Raw genomic sequence first — 27,380 nt, forward strand, 5'->3', positions numbered from 1 at the left:
TGAGGTTTTTATTAAATATTAATATTTTTATTAAATATGACCCTTGCTTTTATTAAGATTCAGAGGGAAATTTTAGCAAATTCTTTATTTAGATTTTTTCTTTTATGTTAAACTCATGTTAAAATTACTTTTGGTTGTAGTGTTTTTGTTTTTAAGACTATTCAGAGATATCCTCTGCCTCTCAAGTACTGAGTTTAAAGGAGTGCATTGTGAGTGTGCTGTATATATTTAAATTGCTTTAATGTAAGGAGATGCTAATCAAGTAATGAAGAGAGTCGTCCCCCCCCCCACACACACACGAGAGTCGTAGTTAACAAGCATTAATTTTTTAAAAAATAAACTTTGTTATGGAGCCATTTACTTCTGAGTAATGAAAGAGTCTTGCAGAACGGTGTAAACTGGTAGAAGCAGAGTTGGCTTGTGTGTGTGTGTGTGTGTGTGTGTGTGTGTGTGTGTGTATGTGTCCCTGTGTCCTGCGTGTGTGTGTGTGTATCAAAAATATAAAATACATTAGCATAGTTGGCTTGAACTGATTCTTTCAAGAGCTACTGAAAATGAATTTTGGTATGTTGAATTCTTACAAAAGCGTCTAAAGTATGAAATATGGGGATCCTACCGTGAACAACCTCTCTTGGGGATTCTCCCTTTAGAGACCCTCCTGAGGAGATCCCCCCAGCCCTCTGTCAGGTCTCCAGAGGTAGCCAGGACTTTGCATTAAAGGAACATTTCTAGTGGTAGTGATGAAAGTGGCCTAAGGAATAAGATGAGAGGCACTATGGATAATTTTTTTCCCTTGTACTAAGTGAAAAAAAATCAGACACAGGTGTTTAAGATCTTTTCAGAAGACAGACTTGTGTATGTGTCTGACATATAGAAGGATGCCAGGGTCATCACGTTTTGCCTTTTAGGACTCTCTACAAATCAGATTAAGGCTAGCCAGATTCTCTGCTTTCTCTCTGTTCCTTCTTCCTCCCTTAATTTGCTGGGTTTTCTTTCCTTTTAAAGGAAGCATAAGTGTAAAATAGAAAAAGAGATATTGTGATAAGATATACAAAATAAAAAAATGTATCATTATACCTTACCCAAGTTTAAAGATACTGTGTAAAAACGTATTGTAAGTTAAAAACTTACATTAATTTATATGTGTGTGTACACATGAGTGATTATGTGTAGGACACACATGCCACGGTGCATTTGTGGAAATCAGCACAACCTTTGGAAGTTTTTTTTTTTTTTTTCTTTTTTTTTCTTTCAGGCCTTGAACTCAGGTCTTCAGGCTTGGTGGCCAGTGCCTTCATTGCATGAGCCACCTCAGTGGTCTCAAATGTATAACTTTGTTATGAGACAGAGGGTGACCTTGAACTTCTGATTTTTTTTTTTTTAATTCTGTTTATTCTTTTCCTCTTGACAGAATTTCATGTATCCTAGGCTGGCCTAAACTTGCAAATGATGACCTTGAACATTTGTTCTCCTCCCCTCCCCCCCCCCCTTCTCCAAGCCTTGAGATTACACAGGCCTGTGCCATCATGCCCCATTGATGCAGTGCCAGAGACTGAAGCCAGGGCTTTGTCCATGTTAATAAGCAAGTATTCTACTAACAGAACTATAGCCTAAGCTCAAAACACGTAACTGTGATATTTCACATTTAATAATTAGGAAAGTGAAAAATAATGGTAGTCATAGTTACTGAGTCAGCTTAATTCATGAGGAAAAACCCAACTAGAAATTTAAATTTTAATTTATGCTCCTTCAAATTATAGTTCCTAAAGCAATGTGTTCTGTGTCTATCTTGTAATTATGCCTATATTTAAAAAACAGAAGTTTTCAAACATTCTTTTGTGGTAACAGCAGAGGCAGGTGGATCTCTAAGTTTAGGATAGCCTGGTCTACAGAGTGAGTTCTAGGACAGCCAGGTCTATACAAATAACCTGTCTCAAAAACAAACATTAAACCAAAACAACAACAAAAAGGAAGCAAAAATAAAGTGTAAAATACAATCCTTATTTTTAAAACAATTTTGATTTTACATACAAAGCAGCTTTTGAGTCATTGGCTGTACCAAGCAATACAGAGAGTGCTCTTTATATTTTTTAAAAAAGATTTATTTATTTATTATGTGTACAGTGTTCTCCCTGCGTGTATGCCTGCAGGCCAGAAGAGGGCACCAGATCTCACTATAGATGGTTATGAGCCATCATGTGGTTGCTGAGAATTGAACTCAGGACCTCTGGAAGAACAGCCAATACTCTCCAGCCTGCTGTTTAGATTTTTTAAATGTACTTTTGAAATTGGTTCCCCATGTTTTTTAGTCCTCAAAGTCATTTAATACTTTAGTTTTTGTTATTAAGGAATATGTATATATTATCTTGTAGAAATTTGAGATACATATTGGAAATTAAAAAAAAAAAGTATTGAAGCTAGAGAGATGGTTCAGCAGTTAAGAGCACTGCCCACTCTTCCAGAAGTCCTGAGTTCAATTCCCAGCAACCACATGGTTGCTCATGACTATAGTGTGATCTGATGCCCTCTTCTGGCATGCAGGTGTACATGCAGATAGAGCACTTATATACATAACATAAGTAAATCTTTTTTAAAAAGTGTCAATTCTTTTTAAACATTTGTATGAGTGTTGTGTATGCAAGTATGTTTGTAAACCACATATGTGCCTGCTGCCCTTGGAATTCAGAAGAATTCCCGGAATTGGAGTTACTGGTAGTTCTGAACTGTCATGTTGGTAGGAAGTAGCCATTGAACCTGGGTCCTGTGGAAGAATAGTCAGTGCTTCTAATAGCTGAGCCATCTCCAGTCCATGTATATTAATTTTTGAGATAATGATTATATAACTTGGAGGAGAGTGGCAACCTGATTTTTGTATTTAACATTTGAGCTACCATGGCTAGTAAAGCTGCATACACTTCTGGCCAATGTGTAATTAGTGTTTATGAAGTACTCAGCTGGCACAGTAAAATAAGCTTTATAGTTGCTAACCGTTGATTTGGAGGATATAGCTGAATTGGTAGAGTGCTTGCCTAGCATTCACTTAAGAATGGGCTTAAACCCCAGCACCACATAAAATCTGCACAGAGGGTGAACCTTAGCACTCAAGAGGCCAAGGTAGAAAGATCAGAAGTTCAAAGTCATCTTTGGCTCTGTAGTAAGTTTGAGGTTGGGCTGGGCTCTGTGAGATACTGTCTCAAAAGAAAACAAACAATAAAGCCCCAAATACTTAACTTTTTTCGTTTTTATAGCCTGTCTACATAGAGACTTCCAGGCTAATTAGTACTACATAGTAAGACGCTGTCTCAGAAAATAATCAATACAATAATGATGATGATGATGAAAAATATGATTTGAAAAACAAGAGAAGACTGTAAAGTTGCAAAGTTTGGAGACTTTCTGGAAAACAAGTTATTTTCCATATGTAAGACATCTCCATAATAGGAGAACAGATGATAAAATTAAGGCTAAATTTAGAGCTAAGAAAAAGAAACTAGCTCAAAATTGATTTATGATAGTTTTTTTTTTCATGAGAAAAGTTATAGAATTCTGTAATTTTAAGAAATTCTACCACTCCCCCCAGAGGAATTTTTGGAAATTTTTGTCTCGAGATTCTGTGAGTAAGCCTCTTGCCACTATGCTTTAATATTTTTAGGAACAGGTTTCTTCAGTTCGATTTAGCAAACCCTCAAAAGCAAAACAAACATTTAAAAAAATTACAAAAGCAATACATGCCTGTTAAAAATTTTAAGAAATGTAATATATAACCTTTTGTCTGTGGCCCGTGTTATTGAGGCAGTAGACTGTGATACTAGTGCATCCCTCTTGCTGTTTGCATTTAATAGCATTATTTTTCTTTTAATCTCATGCATATAAAATCATGACTGTTTTCCCAGATAGTCTCATCGTGTAGTATTTTTGTTTTAAAAAGAGCATTATTATTAACTCTGCATGTGTGTGTGTGCACCTGTGTGCCTGAAGGTGCACATGAGCCATAGTATGTGTGAGTCAATTCTTTCCTTCCACCCTGTGGGTCCTATGGATTGAACTAAGGTCATCAAGCTTTGCATGGCAAGGACCTTTCCCATCAGTGTCAGCACAGTCTTTTTTTAATGTACAGTTTATTAATATTCAAAACACTGATTTACACAAAGTCTGGGTCACTCTGGACAGGATGGAGGTGTAAGAATTGATTCTGAAATTGGTGGTATCTGTTTATTTTTATTTTATGTGTATGGGTGCTTTGCTTTTATGTCTTTGCCTCTTGCCTGCCTAGTACCCTTGAAAGGCAGAAGAAAGCATTGAGACCCCTAGTACTAGGGTAACAGATGCTTGTGAGCCATCATGTGGGTGCTGGGAATCCAACCCTTGTCCTCTGGAAGAGCAGCCACTGCTGTAACTACTGAGCCATTTCTCCATCCCTGCCAGCACATACTCATTAGCTAACAGAACTCATCTAAATTTAATTTGGCTCTTTCCAGAGAGGCCTGAATTTTTTTTTTTTTTTTTTTTTTTTAAGAAACAGACAGACCCTTTCCGAATTACAATTGTTGCAGGCACTAGCTGATTGCTGAGATGCCTGTTTTTCTCCTTCATAGAGCTCTTGGGACTTGTTGTCTGAACCACCAGCTTAATTCTAATTTCATAGCTGCTGCTTTCTGTTTGATGTGTAAGTCCTGAGACACTTCTGAGACACGTCTTTTCCCTAGTTGTTCTTCTGTTCTCGGTAAAGTTTTTCTCTCTTGTTCTGAGGTTGACATACTTGCTTGCATCTTCAAATTCTTTCCCAGGTATCACCTTCTCCATTGCCTTAAGTACCTGTTTCTCCCAAGGTAGCCTTCTTTCAGAACTTGGAGCTTAGGGTCCTTTCAATGTAGGGTCCTTTTAATTTCAGTGCCCATGATATCTTTGTCTTAGAATTTCTACTCAGTCTGATATACTTCTCTCTACTATCACTTGTTGACATCTTTCTTGTCAGTATCTTAATTGTTTGAAGATGTAGGCATCTGGCTCACAGGTTTTCCACAAGTGATTGGCACTGTTCCTTTGTGTGAACTTAGTGTTTACGTGGACAGGTACTCAGGACCCTGGCTTTCATCTCTTAATTCCATCATCCCTTACTCTGGTCTTTCTCATCACTTAATTTACTCACTGATTCTATGGAAATGACCTGGATCTCACCATTACCTGAAATCCACTTTGCTGTTCAGATCATAAATGTAAAACATCACAATCCCAGTCCTGCTCTAAGCTTCTTTATTATTTTACTACCTTATTTTTTTTTAGATTTTTGAGGTGTAAGGCTCTAAGCTCTTGTAAATGCTCCCTTCACTAGTATGTAAGAGTGCAGTCAATTCAGGTCTCTTGCTACAACCCTAAGTTTTCTTGAACCATTGAATATCCACTATATGCATCTGGAGCAATCAATTTGTCTCTGATCTACACAAAAGGTGTTTGTTGATTAGTGATGGAGGACAGACGACAACTAATTGGATTAGTAACACTGCACACTTCTGGACTCCAGCCTCTGAGAGCTGTTAAGACTGTAGGCTTAGGGTAATTCTTTCCTTAGTCTGAGGAGCTTTCATTCTTTCAATTTAGAAACAAAGTCTCTTCCACAGGTGGTGGTCCTGTTTCCTGGAAAATAGAAGTCATCAATAGAAGATTCCCTTAAATTTCCTGTCACTTGACCCACCAGTTTATCCTTTTAGTACCGTTCATTCTTCCTTTCCTTCTGTTTCCTTCCTGTTCAGCTTATCAGGACGATTCCTCAACTGCTTTGTATTGTTTCTTCTTTGTTCTTGCTGATAAACTCTGATTGACTTTAATGTCTTTCCTAATTCTCCTAATTTTGTTAATGATGTTCAGATGTCTCACAGAAACAAAATAAGTTACCAAACTGCCCTTAGAAAAATAAACCTCTTTTTTTTTTTTTTTTTTTTTTTTTGGTTTTTCGAGACAGGGTTTCTCTGTATAGCCCTGGCTGTCCTGGAACTCACTTTGTAGACCAGGCTGGCCTCGAACTCAGAAATCCGCCTGCCTCTGCCTCCCGAGTGCTGGGATTAAAGGCGTGCGCCACATAGCTGTTAAAGCTTGTATCTCTTGGATCTGCTTATTTCTAGGACTTGCTTGATGGTTTATGTTTGATGACTTCTGTTTTATCCACCTGCTTGCTTGTGTTGCTACCTTAGACTGAGATGCATTTACTGCTGGCATCTCTTCTTGGTTCACTACAGTCTCTCAGAGGTTAGATTACAGGCATATTCCTTTCCCTCTGCTTGCCAGTCTGCTATGATTTGCTCTCAGATTCGGTGATGATTTCCTCTATCGCTTCTCCTGGGTCAAGCCAGAAACAACTCCCTATCTTCACTGTAACCTTCGCTATGTTTCTCAGCAAATTATTCACATAATAATCCAATAATGTGCCAATTTGATCCCCACAAAGGATGAGAAGAGTGGCATTGTTTTCCACATCTTTTAGGAAAGGTGTTTTCTTTTGGTGCACCCATGCAAATCTCTAAGAAATTGGGCACTGGAGACCCAAGAAAGGGCAACACTCTGTGTTAGATCTCCTTTCTTATCACATCCAGTGTACTGTGTCTCTCACACATGGTTGTTTTGTTTTGTCTCTAGAATTTTAACTTTCTGTAAATTTGTAAATTTGACTTACCTCGTACCCTATTTCTGTTAGATATCCTCAGTGTTTCTTGAACTTTAAGAAAATGTATTGTGGCCAGATAAACGGCAGAATTTTCCACCTGTGCCACTTTAAATGTGCAATTCAGTGGCACTACATACATTCACAGTATTGTGCAACCACCAGCATGTCTATTTTTAAAACTTCATTACCTAAAATAGAAATATCTATTGAGCAACAACTCCCTATCATTACTGCAACCTTTGCTATACTTCTCTGCAAATTATTCACATGGAATCATTCAGTATTTGCCTTTGTGTCTAGTTTACTTCAAGACCCATCCATTTGCATTACTCTTTGTATTCTATAGATCTTGTGCATGTACGGAATATAGTTACATATTTAATGTTCTTGATCATTATGTTATCTTGGTTTGCAGTCATATCCATTTCATACTATTCTGCTCAGTGTGTATTGAATTTTCCACTCTGGCTTACAAGTACTGTTTTTTGGGTTGACTAAATGCTGCTAATTTCAACAACGATTTGTTATAAGGACCCTTGGGAGGAAAAATGAATATTTACAGCTTGCATTTTTCTTAACTTACTAGATTTTATGGTATGTAAATGGCAGATATTAGACCTTACTTTACACATGTAAATATGATACATGTAAATATTATATGTGAAACATTGGAAATTATAATGTGTTGGTTCCCACAAGTGTACTTTCCAGTATATGTAATTTTAAACCATTAATAATAATATTTTAGTGCATTTAACAAGTTTGAGTGAATATGTTCACTCAAATATGTTTGAGTGAATAATGGTAACAGGAAAGACAGTACATGCAGAGTTGGACTTGCTTTCTTTATAGGACATGTAGACAATACATAAACTACTCACAGTTACTGTAAAGAGAGATCAAAGGAAAGACAGTCACAATTGTGAAGTGCAAAGACTTTTATGGCCATTTTGTTGTTGTATGTCATAATGCTTTATTCATTCAACAATACACCCCTTTTCCTACATACTAATTTGTCAATTAATCATCACAATCAAGATAGGCAATGCTGCTGGGTGTGGTGGCGCATGGCAGGCGGATTTCTGAGTTCAAGGCCAGCCTGGTCTACAAAGTTAGTTCTAGGACAGCCAGGGCTATACAGAGAAACCCTGTCTCGAAACCCCCACCCCCCAAAAAAAGATAGGCAATGCTTTTATTACTCTTAAAGTGTCCTCATTTTCTTTTATGGTCTGTCCCATCTCCCATGTCCTCTAACAATTTAATTTTTTCACGTTGTTAATTGCTTCTCTCTTTTAGAATTTCTTAGGAATTAAAACCTGTAGTTTTTTTTTCTCAAATATTTATTTATTTATTATACTGTACACTGTAGCTGTATGCAGACACACCAGGAGAGGGCATCAGATCTCATTACAGATGTTGTGAGCCACCATGTGGTTGCTGGGATTTGAACTCAGGACCTCTGGAAGAGCAGTCAGTGCTTTTAACCGCTGAGCCATCTCTCCAGCCCCAAAACTGTAGTATAAAAGCATATTATTTTTGTGTATATTTCATTTTGCATTTTTTCAATTCATCCATATTTGTCAAAACTTGTGCAGGGAATGAAAAGTAAGTTAAGCATTTTATCAATTCTGGCAGAAGACCTGGGACTTTGAAGTCAGACATAAGTGACATCATTAACCTTGGACACAGTAGTAGCCAAAGCTACATATGATATTTCCCAGTGTGTTCAAAGAATAGTGTAGATCAGTGCATTGTGTTATATAGAATTGAACTTGGAGTTGTGCTATTTGTAACAGTACATGAAATAAGAGAATCAGCTCTGCACTACTGTTCTTGCTTCATTTGTTTTTATAAGGAAACTATGTTTTGTCCTATAAAACTTGAAACTTATGGCTCAGTATCTGATCATTTTTTTTGTACATTTTTAAAAAAAATTCTTATATCTGTGTGTTTGTCTATATCTGTCTATGGTGTGTGTGTGTGTGTGTGTGTGTGTGTGTGTGTGCACACACACACACCATCGCCACTCTGAGGTTAGAAGGGGTTATGGAATCCCCTGGAGCTGGAGTTACAGGAGGTTCTGAAACTGCCAGAAATGTATGCTGGGAGTTGAAATTAGGTCCTCTGCAAGAGCAGCAAGACCTATTAACTACTGAGCCATCTCTCTAGCCTATTTTATACATATTCTGTGAAATCTTAAAAAGAAAAAAAAAATAGTGTACTTGGAAGGCCAGTTGTGGTGGTTTTAATCTCAGTACTTTTACTCTCTGTATAGGCAGACTGAGATAGGTCTCTGAGGTTGAGACCACTGTTCTACATAGCAAGTTCCAAGCCAGCCAAGGCTAATAGTGAGACTCTATCTCAAAAAACAAATATACACAAAAACAAAAACAAAAAACCAAAACAGCAGCAGCAACAACAGAACAATACATTTTTGGCTAGAGAGATGGTTTAGTGGTTAAGAGCACTTTTCAGATCCTAGCACCAGTGTTAGGAAGCTCCAACCCACATCTCACTTCTTTTCTAGGGGCTCTGATGTCCTCTTTTGGCCTTTATAGGTACCTCCTGTACAGGTGTCATGTATTCACACACACAGCACACAGTTATAGATAAGGAAATGAAGATAAATCTTAGAAAGCTATGTTTAACAGTTTTTAAGGACACAATGCTGAGATCAAGTTTGTTGATGATTTTGACTTGTCTTATATTTGCTCCTTTTGTCTACCTGTTTCTTTGATCAGGAAAGGTTTATTACCTTTGCCCGTTGGGCTTTAGTGTTTTCTTCTGTTTACTTGTTTGTCTTTGCTTCTATCAGTTCTTTATATATTTAGCAGCTGTATTCGGTGTCTTCAAATGTAGAGTCATTATATTGTGACATTTTCTTTTATCTATTTCTTTAAAGTCTGTTTGATGTTTGTTCTTACTTCAATTGGTTACTTTTTCTATTCATAGCAAATGTGATTATTGGGATGTAAATTTACCACATTAGATTTTTTTAAAAGTTGGTGTTCTCCCCCACTCCCTCTCTCTCTGTGTGTGTGTGTGTGTGTGTGTGTGTGTGTGTGTGTCTTTCTCTCCTTATTGCACTTGGGATTAATTATAATCTTATCTCTTCCATCACACTCTTGCTTATTATACATCTTTTGCCTTTTATTTTATTGGCTTCTCTAGACTTGTTATTTTGGTTTTCAAATTCCTATACTCTTTTTTTTTTAAGATTTATTTATTTATTATATGTAAGTATACACTGTTACTGTCTTAAGACACTCCAGAAGAGGGTGTCAGATCTCATTACGGATGGTTGTGAGCCACCATGTGGTTGCTGGGAATTGAACTCAGGATCTTCGGAAGAGCAGTGCTCTTAACCACTGAGCCATATCGCCAGCCTATTCCTATACTCTTAAAAATATAAAGCTTTTATAGTTTTAAAAAGTTGTTTTGCTTTGGTGTTATTGCTCCTGTTTTATTGTGCTGCTGCTGCCTAAGCTGACCTTGAATTTATGGACTAAATGGATCCTCCTGTCTTAGATTCTTGGGTAACTGCATCTACGTGTGTACCACCTTACCTGGCTTATGATTTTTTTTTTCTGTTGTGATTCTGAGAGTTATGCAAAGGAAGATTAGTGTTATCACTTGGCAGATCATGAGAAATAAACATTTGTGAAATGAAATGCTACTGATTTGAACACTTTTTTGTATAGAAGCCGTAGCATTTTTCAGATTCTTTTGTGCCCCTTCACCTTAAATACAGATTATTCAATTACAGTACTAAAATTAATTGAAACCATTGTAGATATTTTGATTTTTAACTTTGGCAGTCTTTCAAAGAAATATAATGAAATACTAAATCCTTAGTTTTACTTATCTCTTGGTTCACACCACTTTCATTCCAGAGCGAATTTTGTGTCATTATGTTTTCTTGAAGACTCTCTACCCGAATGTACTTGTATTTTTAAATCAAGTCTGTTGTAATTAATTTTTGTTGATTTTATTATTTCAGTGCTGGGAATTGGACTCAGGGATTAATAAATGCCAGCCAAGCCATAGAGCTGCATTCCCAGTGCTAATCATTTGGGTTTTGTTTTGTTTTGTTTGTTTGTTTGTTTTTTTGTGGATAGGTTTTTATGTAGCCCAATTTAGCCTTAAAATGCTCTATGTAGCTTAGGCTGGCCTTGAATCCTCTTGCCTCTATTTCTAGTATTACAAGCATGTACCACTATACTCTGTTTCCTTTTTTAAACATTATTTTTATGTAAGATCTCATTAATTTTTCCTCAGCCTCCTAGTTGCTGGAATTATAGGTATGCACTACTATGCCTAGCCATATTTGGTGTTTTAATACTGAATGTTCATGTAATGCTGGTATTTTCTTGCTGTGTTAGCTGGCTCCAATATTAACTTGCAGATGGGAGTAGCAAACGCTTATTAAGCCCCTTAGAGCAAAGCAAGGACATTAGAATATTCACTTATGCTGTAGACTGTGGTTGAAATGATATACCAGATCTGTCAGTGGATTTAGTTTACTTGTTCAATATTTCATTGCATTTATTGGAAAGTGAACCTATTTTGTGATTGTGTGTTAATTTTTTTTTATATCCCAAGAATATGAGTTTCTGTTTATTCCTTCTAACCCCAACTTAGCAGTAGGATTATGTATTGAAGTAGTAGCAGTGGCCAAAACATCAACATTCCTTTCCTGCCACTTTATAATTTTAGGAGCCATATGATAATAGTTAGGTGACCTAGTATTCTAAGGTAAGAGGAAAGAAGAAAAAGTTAAGAAACACAGTGTTTAAACTTTAGACAGTAAAATCTTGAAAAACAGAGATCTGGCTGGGAGAGCTAACCATGCTAATACATTGTGAACCCTCTGGAGGGAGATGGCTTGTTTAAACTCTGAGCTGAGAAAATGCCTGGCATAATCCACTTTAAAGGTCTTTCCTAACAATTAGGAACAACTTTTATATACACTTTACACAGAGACCCCATTCAAATATTGTCCAAGTAATTGTGATTGAAAATGATCATGATCTTGAATCATGTACTTCATTGGATTTCCATGGCCCTTTGTCTCCTTCCATCTGGAACAACTCTGAGAAGCCTTTTCTTTGAGTTTCCTGCTCTACGGAGTTTTGAAGATTACAAGTCATTATTTCTGAAATTTGAGTTTGTCCAGTATTTCCTGGTAGTACTTTGGCTGATACCACAGACATGATGGTGTGCTCTCAAATCTTTTTGGTGGGCATATGAACATTGGTGATGTTAGCACTGGCCATTTATTTAAAAATAATCTCTCCTGTTTCTAGTTTTCCTTTTTCATAATTAATAAGTATGTTGTAAGCCGTCATGGGTTAATGTTGTGAACTACCCTGTGGATTCTGGGAACAGAAAACCCTTGTCTTCTGCAAGAACCATACATGCTCTTAAATACTGAGCCATCTCTCCAGCCCCTAGTATTTTGTGAGGAGGGACTTAGTATTTGAAACCATGTTTCTATTTTTACCCACTAGTTTTAGAATCTGTTGAAATTTTTCCAAATTAATTTTGATTTTGCTGTTATCAGATAGTTTTCTAATTCAATTATTTCTTGTACATTTATTAGTTAGATTCTGTAAGATTTTATTAGGGGAGTATCCTTCTTTACTATCATAACCACACTTCTGCAGCACATAGAGTAAGACTAGAATACCTGCCACTGCTTATTTGGTAATCAGGTTCCAAATTTGCTACTAGAGATCATTCCACAATAGCCTTTATGCCTCCTTTGAATGTCACCTCCAGTCATTATACATAGAAGAGGGGGCAGGAAGATTGTTAAGAACTAGAATACTAGGAAGTTTGCTGTGAAACAGTCTCTCCTAGAAATGATTGCATAAATAAGACTGGAGTATCAATGGGTATGTTAACATGGAAGGGAGAAAATATTGTGGGATTCCACCCCTAAGCAAGAACTACAGGCAACTAATGACTGCTGGCAGAAGAATTAGCCTCTTCAGGGCATGAGTGCCCTTTTTGTTGTTTAGTGCAAAGTGGTCAGCCCTGAAATCATATACAATACAATAAAAATAGACTCAACAAGTTGTATTTGTGTGTGTGTGAGACATACCCACATAGCAATAATAAAGAAAAGAGGCTATGAACCTAAAAGAAAGTATGTGTGAGAGAGTAGAGGTTTGAAGGGGATAGCTTGGAAGTGGCAGGAGGGAGGAAAGTGATGTCATTTTATTTCAATTAAAAACATTTTCAAAAATGACTCATAATTTTAAAGCCTCCAAAAGTTTGCAGAAACAGTAAAGAATGGTCTTATGTCTTCATTCAGATTCTATTAATTTTATATAACTATTGAATTTTAAAAATAGGACTATGATAAAATGCACCTGAGTCGATAATGCCATTTTACGACCGCTATACTTTTCTTTTTGGTATAAGGTACCATGAGATCAAATTCTAATTTTCTTGCTCCAGCCTTAGAATCAGCCTTTTCCCTAAGGACTTTGTCCTTGTTGGAAGTGATGTTTCAAAGGAGTGCTGAGCGGGCTCATGCTTTTGGAGTGTCTTTATTCCTAGACCCTTTAAACCAGTGGTTCTCAACTTCCTCATGCTGTGACCTTTTGATACAGTTCCTCAGGTTGTGGTGACCCCCAACCAAAAACCAAAGTGAAGAAAGATTTTCAAGAAGTACACAGAAAAAGACTGTTCACATATGTGAACAGATTTGGCCATTGGATGAATGCTATGTAGGTCATTGATGAGTTTGAACTGTTTTATTTTAGTAGGTAGTGGTATGAAAACTCATTGGATTGAGATCTAAAGTTAATGGGAGTACCAAAGCTAAAGCAATGCCATATATATTTCTTTCAAATAATTTTCTTGTGAAGATAAAGGGGAAAAATGGAATGATAGCTGTATGGGAAGTGGTTTCTAGAACCTTTGTTTTCCTACAGTAAAGGAACAATATATTTTAATATTAATGGAAGAGAGGGACAAGAGAGAGAATGAACATATGGATGAATGTGAATGAGAATTGAATAGAGAAAATTTTAGGTAATTGTAGATTAAAAGATTATTATGTTCTGTATTTATTAATGCTGGAAATTGATACAGCAGCAATTATTCCTTAACTGGCTTTTCTCCAAATAGCCACACTGAGACCTTTTAATATTTCAAAGTCTTTGTCTTTAGCTGGGCAGACTCTAAAGTAGCTCATTTAAGTTAACCCAGCTACCTAGCTATACCTTCCAGGCCTGTGATCACGTCCGTTTTCTCCCTGGTGTTTCTCCCGGTAAAAATTCTTCACCTTTCTTCCCAGGGTTCCTTTTTCTCTCCCAGGAAGTCCCACCTTCCACTTCCTGCCCAGCTCATCTGGGCATCAGAATTTTATTAAAGCCAATCAAAGGTGAGGAATGACAAACACAATTTCATACAGTATACTGCAACAGGTAGTAAATGCTATATCAGTTTTCCAGAACAGTATGATTGAGAGACCAGCTAGGCCATAAGTAGGAGGGTGTGATTATGATGATTGGCTCTGGAGGTTAAGTTATGTGGACAGTATGGGAAGGAAGAGGATGAAATAGAGTGGGAAAAGAGACTCTGGATTGAAGGTTGTTGTATCAAAGGAATATTGGAATTGAGGCATTAGAGCAGTGGGTTTTTAACATACTCAATGTTATGACCCTTTAATACAGTTCCTCATTTTGTGATGACTGCTCCCAACCATAAGATTGTTTTCATTGCAACTTCATAACTGAATTTTCTACTGTTATGAATCACTATGTAAATATCTGATAAGCAGTATATCTGATATATACCCTTGTGAAAAGGTCTTTTGATATTCCTGACCCAAGAGGGATTGTGACCCACAGGTTGAGAACCATGTTGTGTTAAAGTAAGCTGGAAAGATGTTGCTTAAGACAAAGTATTTAAAATTGAAATTATGGAGGTGTTTCAGTTATTGTTGCTGTTACCTCAGGAATGAGTGTTTAATTATGATAAGATTAGTCTTGGAGTGCCAGTGCACAAAGAGCCAAGACATTTATAGAGACTGAGATTAGTGAGCCCAGTGGGTAACAGTGAGTCACTGGTGATCTGATGCAAAGCTGGGTTCTCAGGAAAGGAGGAGGAAGCATAGTTATACAGTTGTCCTGGGGAACAGGGAGAAACACCACATGTAGGGCCCAGCATGCAAAAACAGTTGTAGAATAAGGTAAGTTGTGCCATCAAAGGAGAGCAAGGCTTCAGAAAGAAAGGTCATTTTAAAAGTTCAGAAGTTAGGTAAGGAGTTTAAAAATTAGTAGGCAATATGGAAGAATAACCATGATAAAATACATGTGCATTATATTATGTCACACTTGTTTAAATGTTGTCACCAAGAGTGAAATGTTTCTGAAAACTGTTACATTAAATTTTACCTTCTGGGACTGTAGTTTTATGATGGAGCATTTACCCTAGCTTGCAGTGGCCCTAGGTTTTATCCCTAGCAGCTACACAGAAATATAATCAACCCTCTCACTTCCTGTGTCTCAGCAGATCATTTTGTACACTCTATGAAATATACATATCCAATTTTTGGGTCTGTTGCCCATCTGGTGGGTGCCTGGAAATAAAATTTTGCTATAGTATGTCTTACAGAAATTATTTTCAAACTTAAAGGATCGTTCAGATTTATTTTGTTGCTTTCCCCTTTTGATTGAAAGAAAGATTATGGTAATTTGTGGGTTCCAGTTAAAGGAAAATCCAGGTTCAATATCTTTTGAATTTTTTTCTAACGAGTTGCTAATGTGTACTTGGTTGATGACAGGAATAAAGGAATAGTATACAGAGAAGTATCGTCAAAAACTGTCCCATACACATCTTAACATATACCTACATAAAGCATTCATTTCATAGGCAGGAAAAATAATAATAAGTTGTCTGTCACTGAAATTGATTTCCTGGTTTTCAGTTTTGATTATGTACTACAGATAGACTTCACATATTTAAAAATAAAAAATGTTAACAACAAAAGCTGAGCATGGCAGCACATATCTTTAGACCCAACATTAGAAGAAGCAGAGACAGGTAGATCTCTATGAAATCAAGGCCAGCCTGCTCTACATATCAAGCTCAAGGCCAGCCGGATCTACAAAATGAGACCCAGTCTTTACAAATAGAAAAGCAACAGTAAAACCCCGATATTCTTTCCTAAAATAAACATCTTTATATTTATATATATCATCTTTTTAAAATATCCTGTATAATGGTGAATACTTAGAAAGTTCTAGATTTTAACAAGTCTGATCAGCTAACTTGCTTGCTTGAGCATGTTTTCAGTTCCCCTGGGAGTCACAAATGCTTTTGATCCATTGGTCCAGTGTACAGAGAGTTCTAATCTTTTTCCTCTTTGGTGGCTCATCATCAGAGCTGCTCTCAGTACCTGTTGCTGCTGCTGGAGGAGCTAGGGTCTGAGTCTCTTCTTGGTCTCTCTCTATGTTGGTCTCTTGATGTTTTGCTGCAATAATATATTTTCTTTTTCTTTTTCTTTTAAAGCTTTCTTCAGCTCTGCTGTTCTTGAAGGCTTGTATAGCTATTTTCTTTTCCCTTTGCATTCATAAGTCCAATGTCCAAATTCCAAGCATTTCTGACATCTTACATATTGCTTATTGGCTTCAGCTTGCCTCAAGCTTTGAGCAGATGCATGGGAGTCACCATCTTGGAGCCTTATATTGCTTTCTAATAGTGGGAATTTTTTCCCTTTCCAAATAAAATATGAGCTACCAAAAGTAAAGTAGAACAGAAAAGCATGAATTAGATGTAGAACAGAGAAGTAGGAATTAGATTCCTCTTAATCATACTTACTAATCCATAACACTTACTCATTTTTTTTTCAGTAGGTAAGTACACATGTACAGGGGGAAAATATAATGCAGACATTTAAAGAGGTTTTGTTTTTTTTTTTGTTTTTTTCCTTCCTCTCAAAGTGTTTACTTAAAAAAAATAGCTGTCTCTTGTGAGGCTATGCCGGTGCCTGGCAAACACAGAAGTGGATGCTCACAGTCAGCTATTGGATGGATCACAGGGCTCCCAATGGAGGAGCTAGAGAAAGTACCCAAGGAGCTAAAGGGGTCTGCAACCCTATAGGTGGAACAACAATATGAACTAACCAGTATCCCCCGGAGCTCGTGTCTCTAGCTGTATATGTAGCAGAAGATGGCCTAATCGGCCATCATTGGGAACAGAGGCCCCTTGGTCTTGCAAACTTTATATGCCTCAGTACAGGGGAACACCAGGGCCAAGAAGTGGGAGTGGGTGGGTAGGGGAGTGAGGGGCGGGAGGGTATGGGGGACTTTTGGGATAGCATTTGAAATGTAAATGAAGAAAATACCTAATTAAAAATAATACTTCTGGGGCTGGCGAGATGGCTCAGTGGGTTAGAGCACCCAACTGCTCTTCCGAAGGTGCAGAGTTCAAATCCCAGCAACCACATGGTGGCTCACAACCATCCGTAACAAGATCTGACCCCCTCTTCTGGAGTGTCTGAAGACAGCTACAATGTACTTACATATAATAAATAAACAAACAAACAAACAAATAAATAAATAAATCTTTAAAAAAAAAAAAGAGTTGGAATGATTAAAAATAATACTTCTGTTCTGAAAAAAAAAAAAATCTTGAAGACCAGTAGGTGAAGGCATTTGCTGTCAAGTCTGGCTATTTGAGTTTAGTCCTTGAGACCCATGTAGAACAAACTGACTCCTGCAAATTGTCTTCCTACTTATACACATGTAGTATATACATGTACTGTGACATGTGCCCCTTCCATAGACCCCTCCCCCCAAAAAGTATGTTAAAACAAACAAAGAAAAAGAGAAAAACAAAATTCCTTGATGTCTCGCTGTAGCCTCCTGGGTAAAGGTGAGGGTATGCTTTGCTTCTGAAGCTTCTATGGAGAAGATTTTGGGAACTGGAAAGATGACTTAGTGGTGAAGGGAGATAAGAATGTTTACTGCTTTTCCAGATGACCTAAGTTCAGTTGACAGCACCCATCTCAAGAGGTTCAAACTACCTTAATTCCACCTCTAGGGGATCTGCCATTCTCTTCTAACTTCTGGGGACACTTGGATTCAAGTGCATCATACCTACATGTAGCCACACTTATACATACAATTTAAAATAATGAAAATAAATCTTTCAAAAGAAAGGTTGCTTTTGCTCTTTTATTAAAATGAGACAGGCCTTTGAATCTGCATATTTACACACAAAGAAGGAGAAAAGACAAAAGAGAACAGCCACTGCCTGCAGCTCTGTTCCTTGCAGATTCCTCATGACTGTTGTGTGGGTGACAGAAAGCTGCCTGTTTCCTGTATTCCTTTTTTCAGTGTGGGGTGGTTTGTTTGTTTTAATGAAAATTAAATTAAAAAGAAATTCAGAGCTGGAGAGATGGCCCATTGGTTAAGAGGACATACTGGTATTGTAGAGGACCCAAGTTTGGTTCCGGCACCCAAATCAGGCAAACTCATAATCACCTGTAACTCCAGGTTCAGGGGATCTGACAGGCCTAGGGTACTGTACTCATATGTACACACCCACATGAATTTAAAATAAGTATACAGAATTTAAAACAAAAAATTTAAAGTGACTTTTCCCCAGATAATATATGCTTAGTAAATTTAAATTGCTAATGTCTGTAGATACAGATTTTTATACTTTTGTGTGCATGTGGACTTGTTTAAGCAACTCATTGCTTAGATTTATTGATGTTTGGTTGGGAAATTGAGTGTTAGTTTTTAAGAGTAATGCGATATTCAAGTATTTCAGTGACTTAAAAAAAAGATTTTTATTTTATTTTTTTTTTATGTATGTGTTTCTGCTACTTGTGCAGGTACACACAAAGTCCAGAAAAGGGTGTTGGCTCTTTGGGAACTGGAATTATAGGCTATTGTGAGCTGCCTAACGTGGGTGCAGGGAACTGAAGTTAGAATCTTTGGGAGAGCAATAAAGGAATTAATGACTGAGCCATCTCTCCAGCTCCCTTCAGTAACTTTTTATATAAGACAGAAAAAGAAGGGAATTTTTTTTTTAATTAAAGACAAGCCGGGCAGTGGTGGTGCATGCCTTTAATCTCAGCACTTGGGAGGCAGAGGCAGGAGAATTTCTTCTGAGTTTGAGGCCAGCCTGGTCTACAGAGTGAGTTCCAGGATAGCTGGGGCTATACAGAGAAACCATGTCTCAAAAAACCAAAACAAATAAGTAAATAAATAAATAAAGACAAGGTCTTAATGGTTTAGCTCTGGCTGGCATAGAACTTATTATATGGACCAGGCTGGCTTTGAACTTTTCAGAAATTTGCCAGTATTAAATGTGTGAATCTCCATATCCAGTAGAAAATGAAAAGTCTTACTTTCTGTTGTAGTTTGGGTTTTATTGCTGTGAAGAGACACATGGCAACTCTTTTACTGGAAAACATTTAATTGGGACCAGCTTACAGTTTCAGAGGTTTAGTCCATTATCATCATGGCAGGAAGCATGGGAGTGTGCAGGCAGACATTGTGCTGGAGGAGCCAACTTTGTGTCACATTGATGTCAAAACAAGCTCCCACAGTGACACACTTCCTCCATCAAGGCCACACCAAATAGTGCCACTCCCTAGGGCCATGCATTAAAACACATGAGTCTGTGGGGACCATACCTATTCAGACCATCAGTACAACTATTGATTATAAACAAAAGAAATCAAGTAATATAATAATTTGACTAATTTTACTCCCAAAACTTCTGAACTACATTGTGACTTTTTTTTGCTTGTTTTTTGTTTTTCGAGACAGGGTTTCTCTGTGTATCCTGGCTGTCCTGGAACTTACTCTGTAGACTAGGCTGGCTTCGAACTCAGAAATCCACCTGCCTCTGCCTCCCAAGTGCTGGGATTAAAGGCGTGTGTCACCACCACCCGGCACATTGTGACTATTTTAATTAATATCTTTCCCTATTTAATGTTTTAGAAGAAAAAAATACTTAAAATATTAATATTAATTACTTGAAGTTGTATTGAGCCCAATACCAGCCATTCGCTTTTTAGCCAAGCAGAACTGGGAAATTGTTTTAATTTCTGAGCTTAATCTTCACAATTTGAGGGGGGGGTAATAGCATCTACTTGCACAGTCTGCTAGGAAAATTAAATGGGGTGATGTTATATTTAAGTGTCTGGCAGTTCTGTTACCAGGCACTAGGTAAACACTAGCCATCGTGTTGCTGTTACCACTGTTACAGCCTTAGAGCCTTGACTGGGTCAGTAATAACTCCTCACACACTTTCTTAACACGAAAATGTGCTAGAGTTGATGACTTCTATTACAACTCACTGCTACACAGTTAATATGTTGTATCACTCAGCCTCTCACAAGAGCTGGGCCAGAGTCCCATACGCCACACAAAATTTAAGGAGGTACCCAAACTTCTATAGTAGTTAAGCATTTTTAATGTAATATGAAAACTGAATATAAATCCTACGAGAAGCCAGGTATCCATGCATACCTTTCATCTCAGTACTCAGGAGGCAGAGGTAGGGCCAAGCTCTGGTTGTCAGCACTTAAGCTGCTGAGCCATCCCAGCAGCACCGATATCTTTTAATTCATGCTTATTTTTTGTGTTCCTTGGCAAATCTTGATATCTTCAGGGAAACAACTTTAAAAAACCAAAATCAAAAACAAAAACTAGGCAATGAACCTCTTGTTGAAGATGGGATAAAGTTAGTCTGTTGAATAGTTGGACATAAAAATCTTCTAGTACCTACAAAACAGTACAGTTACAAATAGCTTTTGTTCAGCGCTTCACGATAAATGACAGCAGGTCAGTTAACATGATTTAGAGTTTTCTTTTCTTTTTCCAACAATATAAACCTAGCTCACCCTCTTAAATCATCTGCATTTAATTCAGGATATCTACTCACATCTGAAGTTGGAGTTAGAACCTCAGAGGAGAGAAAACATGCAATGTTTGTCTTCCTGGGTCTGAGTTACCATATTTTTATGATCATTTCTAGTTCTATCTATTTACCTGGAGAAGGCAACTCCTTCCCTTTCTTCCATATATACTAAGCACAAAATTAATGATTGTTAAATGAGTGAAAACTTACGTTTCATTTATTTTTCCTTATTTTGCCTTGTACACACTGCCAGCATCTCAGCTAATATTCTCTAGTTAGGGAATTTTTTCAAGCTGTTGGGTATGGAGAGTCTCTGCAATATACTACTGTGAATTGGTATTTATTCAGTAGGAACAGCATATATAATAATTAAAGACTTTTGAACTATACAAACTTGCTTTTTACTCTTTTTTTTTTTAAACAGGATGGCTTAAATTCCTTGGTCCTTGATTTGGATTTTCCTGCTTTGAGGAAAAATAAAAATATAGATAACTTCTTAAATAGATGTAAGTATGTTTATTTTTACTATTCTTGTTTGGACATATAACCGTGCTTTAAATGAAATGTGTTTGGTTAATTTTTTGGTACTTAAATCTTTTAACTTGTTAACCTATGTCCTAGCCACTGTCCTATTGTTAAGAGATACCATGACCAAGAAAATTCTTCTAAAGCATTTACCTAGGGACTTGATTCTAGTTTCAGAGGTTTAGTTCCATTATCATGGCAGGGAGCATGATGACACACATGATACTGGAGTAGCAGCTGAGAACTACATCATGATCCACAGGCCACAAGGACACTGTGCTTGGCATGGGCTTTTGAGACCCAAAGCCCAACCCCAGAGACATACTTCCTCCAACAAGGTCACTCCTTCTAATTCTTTTAAATAGTGCCACTCCTCAGTGACTTAAGCATTTGAATATATGAGCCTATGGGGGCCATTTTAATTCAAACTCCCACAAGCTATTAACTTACTAAACTTACTTTTATTTATTTGCCGTTTGTTTCCCTTTAAAATAATATTTTGTGACTTGTTGTAATGCCTGCCTTTAATCCCAGCACTTGGGAGTCAGAGGTAGAGGAACTGATTTCGAGGCCAGTGCTAGTTGTACAGAGCTCTAGAGAGCTAGTTCTAGGATAGCTAGGGCTACACAGAGAAACCCTGTTTCAGAAAAAAAAAATTGTATTTTCAAAGTAATTTTTCTGAACTAATTTAGAATATTTAAAGTAGATACAATTTAAGATTATGAATTGTTAAGACTATAACTCTTGATCTAAATGAAAATTTAAGTTAATATTGTAACTATGACTTTGCTTTTATTTATCCAGAAGACTTTAGTAAGCTTTGTTTCAATAATTGCATATATTTAGACTTCTTAAGGAACTATGGTCTGGTGCCAGTTAGCAATAATGTTTCTCAGCATTATGTTGGAATAAGTAGGTTCTGAAAATATATTCTCAAAACGAGTTTGGCATAGTGGCTAGTGCTTGTATGTAGCAATTTAGGAGGCTATACACAGGGCTCTTTGCAAGAACACTGTTCTTGCAGAGAGCCTGAATTTAGTTCTTGGCACCTAAGTCAGGCAGGCTCATAGCACCTGTTACTAACTCCTAGGCAATCTGATGCCTCGCACTTTCTGAGTCACTGTACTCACACAGACAAACCCATCCTGATAAATACATAGTACACAAATTAAAAATGTTTTAAATGTCTAATAAAGGGGAAAGAAAGTGTGAGAATGATTGATGCATCTTCTTTATCCCCACACCTAAGTCCTTTATTTTGGAGTTGCCAATCCTAGGGTATTTCTCTATTTAATAGTTACTATAGTAATTGATATATTTGAAATATGTGATTGCCACCTTTTAAAGAAGTGGGTTAAGGATCATTGCTAAATTTGGAATAGTAAGTGATTTCATTCCTTTCTCTTTGTAGATAATGTCTAGCAATAAGACCTAGAGCACAGTCTTTGTATTTAGTCTCCTGGTCCTGGGTGACATGCCTGGCTTTGTGATTGCTTTCTGTCATTATAAAGCACATCAGGATTTGTCACTTGCACACAGTGAACTGAGAAGTGGAATAGCTTTAGTACTGCTTTTTGGTACTCAGTGATGTGCCAACAAATCCTAAAGCTTTAGTTCCTTAATGCAAAGGTAGCATACATTTTAGAGTTTTGTTTATTTTAGTGCTGGGGATTGAACCTAGGACCTTACATTGTTAAGCAAGCAGTCTGTCACTGAGTTACACCCCATCCCCACATTTTAAAGTTTTAAAATAGAATCCTTTAAAGACTAACAGAATCAGCTGAAAATTAGTTCTAATATTTAGAAACAAAAAAATGCTTACAAATATAGTGACTCCTTTTGAAAGTTCCTTATCTATGATATTGATAAAAGTATGGTAATCTTTTTATTGTAGATGAGAAAATTGTGAAAAAAATCAGAGGTTTACAGATGAAAGCGGAAGACTATGATGTTGTAAAAGTTATTGGAAGAGGTGCTTTTGGTGAAGTTCAGTTGGTAAGAAAGGATTTGTTTGGTTTTTACTATTTTTTTTTAAACATCATAGCAGCTGAATAGTTCTAAAATCCATTCTCAGCCATTGAGGAATTGGTTTTATGTCTTTGATCAAGTCATTCCATCTCTGAGAGCCTCAGTAGTTTCTGTCTTTAAAAGGGCGCAGCCTGTCACTAACACTATTTATTCCAACTCTAAAATATAGTGATTTCGAATAATGCCAGTTTGGTTTTGCATGTGATCTGCTTAGAAGTTAACACTATGCTATATTATACTATAATTAATTATAATTATACTATAATTATAATATAACACTGTGGCATAAAACTATATGAGAGCTATATTTTCATATACTGGTCTGACTGAAGCTGGTCTTGTCGGTGAATATCTTTAATCCAAGCATTCAGGAGGCTGAGGCAGGCCAATCTCTGATTTCAAGACCAGCCTGGCATACAGTTCTAGGCCAGTCAGAACTATGAAGTGAGGCCCTGTTTTAAAAACAACAAAAGTGGTCATATTGAAAGCATTCTGTTTAACAAGCTGTTACATACATATGTGTGTGTGTGTGTATGTATGTAACACATAACATATCGTATACACACATGTAACACACATACATGTCATATATGTACACATATATCTAACTCATCTGTGTATGTGACAAACATAACACCCATCACAATGAAGAAATTCTTTATTTTTCAGGTGAAAGTACAACTATTGCAACTTTTAACAGTAAATTATTTTTTGGGGGGTTGTTTGTTTGTTTTTTTCAAGGCAGGGTTTCTCTGTATAGCCCTGGCTGTCCTGGAACTCACTTTGTAGACCAGGCTGGCCTCCAACACAGAAATCCGCCCGCCTCTACCTCCCAAGTGCTGGGATTAAAGGCGTGTGCCCAGCAGTAAATATTATATTTATATTAAATGAAGCATTATAATAGTTTTCCTGGTTTTAGTGCCTGAGCATGAGGCTGCCAGTATTTGTGGAGTCCAGTTTTGTCTTTTGAACCTAACATCCTCTTGATGTCTGTAAGTTTAAATTCTTCTCCAGGTTCTGACTTGAAGAGTAGAGACACTGATTCCTATTTTGTGAGAGTCACTGTGGAGGATGATGCTTAAGTTCATTAATTAGAAAAGTAATAGATAACAAGTTCATTAATAAGTAATACTAGTTAGAGTACTCCCTATGGGTTGTTTTGTTATTTTTATTGCTTATTTGATATATAGAGCCAAATCACATATTTTACACAAATACATTGTTTTCTGCATGCTTAAGATTATCGCAGTTATAAAAGAGATACTAGAATTTGGGATTGGATTTTGAACAGATGGATGTCAGATCTTGACCTATTCTTGTTTTTCTTTTAGTTTTTTGGTTTTGGTTTTTGTTGTTGTTGTTGTTTTGTTTTGTTTTTGTTTTTCGAGACAGGGTTTCTCTGTGTAGCTCTTGCTGTCCTGGAATTCACTCTGTAGACCAGGCTGGCCTCGAATTTAGAAATCCGCCTGCCTCTGCCTCCCAAGTGCTGGGATTAAAGGCGTGCACCACCACACCCGGCTTGTTTGTTTTTTTAAGACAGGCTCTTCTACATTCTAGGCTGGCTTTGAATTCAGTGTGCAGTTGAGGATGGACTTTGAATTTCCGATCCTCTTGCTTCCACTTCACAGGTGCTGGATTACAGACATGTATCCTCATGCTCTATTTTACATGGTGTTCAGACCTAGCCCAAGGCTTCACATATGCTAGGCAAGCACACTTAATCATCTGAGAAACAACCCAGTCAACCTGGTACTGCTTTGTTTTGTTCTGAGACAGGGTCTCACTATGTAGTCCAGGCTAACCTACAACTTTCTGACATCTGCCTGCCTATGACTCCTGAGTACTGGGATTAGTCATGTACCACCATGCCTTGTCCCAACTTCCCATGTTTGAATGTCAGAGCTGTTACTCTTTCTTGCTATTGTGGTCATTATTATAATGCAGTATGTCAAAGGAATAGAAGGAAAATATAAAGGTATAAAATATTACTTTTGTAATTGCTGTTAGCCAAAATCAGGTATTTTTAAAAATGAAAAAAATACTATATTAATCTGGTGTCTGACCCTAGATCTTATGTCTTAATTTGTTTGGCTTTGCTTTAGCCTCTGTTATTTTAGACAGAGACTCTTTAAAAGGAATAAGATTTTAAAGAAAACATTCACATGTTTCTTTCATCTGTACAGCCTTTTGAAGTTGATTTGCATGTAGTAAATTAGTATGGTGGATATACAGGGAAAATGTTCCAATTTAACACATCTTTATAGTGTATTTGTTTTAATTTTAGACATTAGTAAAAGGAAGTTTCTTGATAGCACAATTTCTTCTTTCTGTGTGAAATACTTTATCTCGTTAAGTTGAAAGTAGGTTAGGTTACCACAGAGGATAATGTTAACAAATTTCCACAAATAAGTTTTCATTCTAAGAGTAACTTTGATATGTCACTGAAATGCCATAGCATATAAGAAGGTTCTGGAGTCAACAACAGTATGGAGCTGGAGAGATGGCTCAGCAGTTCACTTGCTGCTGTTCCAGAGGACACTGGCTCAACTTCTAGCATAATAATGGGGTCTGTACCTTCAGTTCCAGGGATCCAATGCCCTCTTCTACCCTCAACACAAGCACTGCACACACATGGTACACACACACACACACACACACACACACATCAGCAATACAAGAGAGGGAGCTCAGTGGTTAAGAGCATTGGTTGCTCTTAACCAGTGGACACAGGTTTAATTCCTCACACTGTCTGTAACTCTAGTGGCCAGGCATCTGACACCCTCTTCTGGACTCACGGCACTGCACTCATGTGGTGCACAGACATATATGCAAGCAAAACACCCATATCCATAAAAATTTTAAAATTATAGTTAAAAAAGAATAAATAATAGGAAAAAGGAGTAGCTTCCCCTCTAGGGCCTATGACCTCAGTAGTAAAATGTTAATAGACATTTTTGTGTGGAGTATCTAATACTGAGGAAGAAGAATAAGTGTTGACAACCACTGTTTCTAGCTACAGGATATTGGTTTCTGTCATCCAGGTTTTAGTTCTCTCAGGTTGGAGTAGTATTAGTAGCAATGTAACCTTAGAACATTTGTGTTGATACTCGATTGGGTTGAATATTTGTGTCCCTTAGTGTGGTGCTGACTGAGTAGTGGGACCATTGTTAACTTTCTTGTCAGGTGTCTAAGTGACCTTTGCTTTTAAATAATCAGGTCTTACTGATTTTTAGATATGCATAAGTACTTACATAGGACCACATTGGCAATATCAGATTTCATGAAAAACAACAGAAATTTCTTTTCATATCAGTTTTTGGAAGGTTTGGGAGCCAGCTTATTGGTATCTTACATATTTTGATCATTAGAAACATTTGAGACTGTTGCAAAAGTGTCAGTTAAAAATCTTCCCTGAAGCCGGGCATGGTGGCTCACGCCTTTAATCCCAGCACTTGGGAGGCAGAGGCAGGCGGGTTTCTGAGTTCGAGGCCAGCCTGGGCTACAGAGTGAGTTCCAGGACAGCCAGGGCCACACAGAGAAACCCTGTCTCAAAAAACAAAAACAAAAACAAAACAAAAAAACAAAAAGCTTTCCTGACTTGCAAGATGGCACAGTGGGTAAGGCTGGCAATCTAAATTTAAATCTTTGAACTTGCATAAAGGTGGAAGCAGAGAGGTGACTCCATAAAGTTGCCCTCTTATCTCCAAAGTATGTGTGCCCTGGCGCCCCCCCCCCCAAGAGTAATACTAATTAAAAACGATAGTGATTACAGGAATGGCTCAGTGGTTAAAAGAGCACTTGCCTCTCTTCTTCCCAAGCTGCTCAAGCCACACAGACACTCAGAGTCATAATTAATGTTTCCTTCATCCCTTGTGTTTACGTTTTTAGACAACGCTATAGTTTGTGTTTTTACACTTAGTGTCTCCTTTTCTCAGTATTCATTGCTTTACTTTCATCCAAGCTATCTCATATATGAACCTCTGCTTTCTATTCCTCTTCTGCTTGGTGTTTCATCAAAGTAGTGTTGATCTCAAGTTGTGAAATACTAATGGAGAGAATATCAAGACCGTGTGTATTAAATACTCTGTGTATGCTCACCTGGACTGATGTCACTATTTGGAGACATTTCCTCATATTTTTATATCTTTATATTCTTAGGTACCACATCTATTCCCAATCCTGGTGTAGGAACATTGAGTCAACTTTAGGGGCTTTGATATCATATGAGTTGGTTTTCATTATTTCTGCCTCTACCTATGTTGAGTTAATG

At 37.2% G+C, this 27,380-nt stretch overlaps 1 protein-coding gene across 3 annotated transcripts in view; it reads left to right on the forward strand.

Annotated features, from left to right (window-relative positions):
• The window catches only part of Rock2 (Rho-associated coiled-coil containing protein kinase 2), a 93,297-nt gene that overhangs the window by 10,980 nt on the left and 54,937 nt on the right, over positions 1–27,380 (forward strand). For 2 of the 3 annotated variants that reach the window (XM_006515019.4, XM_006515020.4), the window contains exon 1: positions 22,988–23,077. Coding sequence is in view for 1 of the 3 variants with exons in the window: in NM_009072.2 (NP_033098.2) it covers positions 20,982–21,063; positions 22,977–23,077 (183 nt within the window). In the remaining 2 variants the exon portion in view is untranslated. Of the gene's footprint in view, positions 1–20,981; positions 21,064–22,976; positions 23,078–27,380 lie in introns of those variants that run through there. The other variant, NM_009072.2, reaches the window with a different exon arrangement.

Source organism: Mus musculus, chromosome 12, assembly GCF_000001635.26.
Source record: "Mus musculus strain C57BL/6J chromosome 12, GRCm38.p6 C57BL/6J".
NCBI classification, from domain to species: Eukaryota; Metazoa; Chordata; class Mammalia; order Rodentia; family Muridae; genus Mus; species Mus musculus.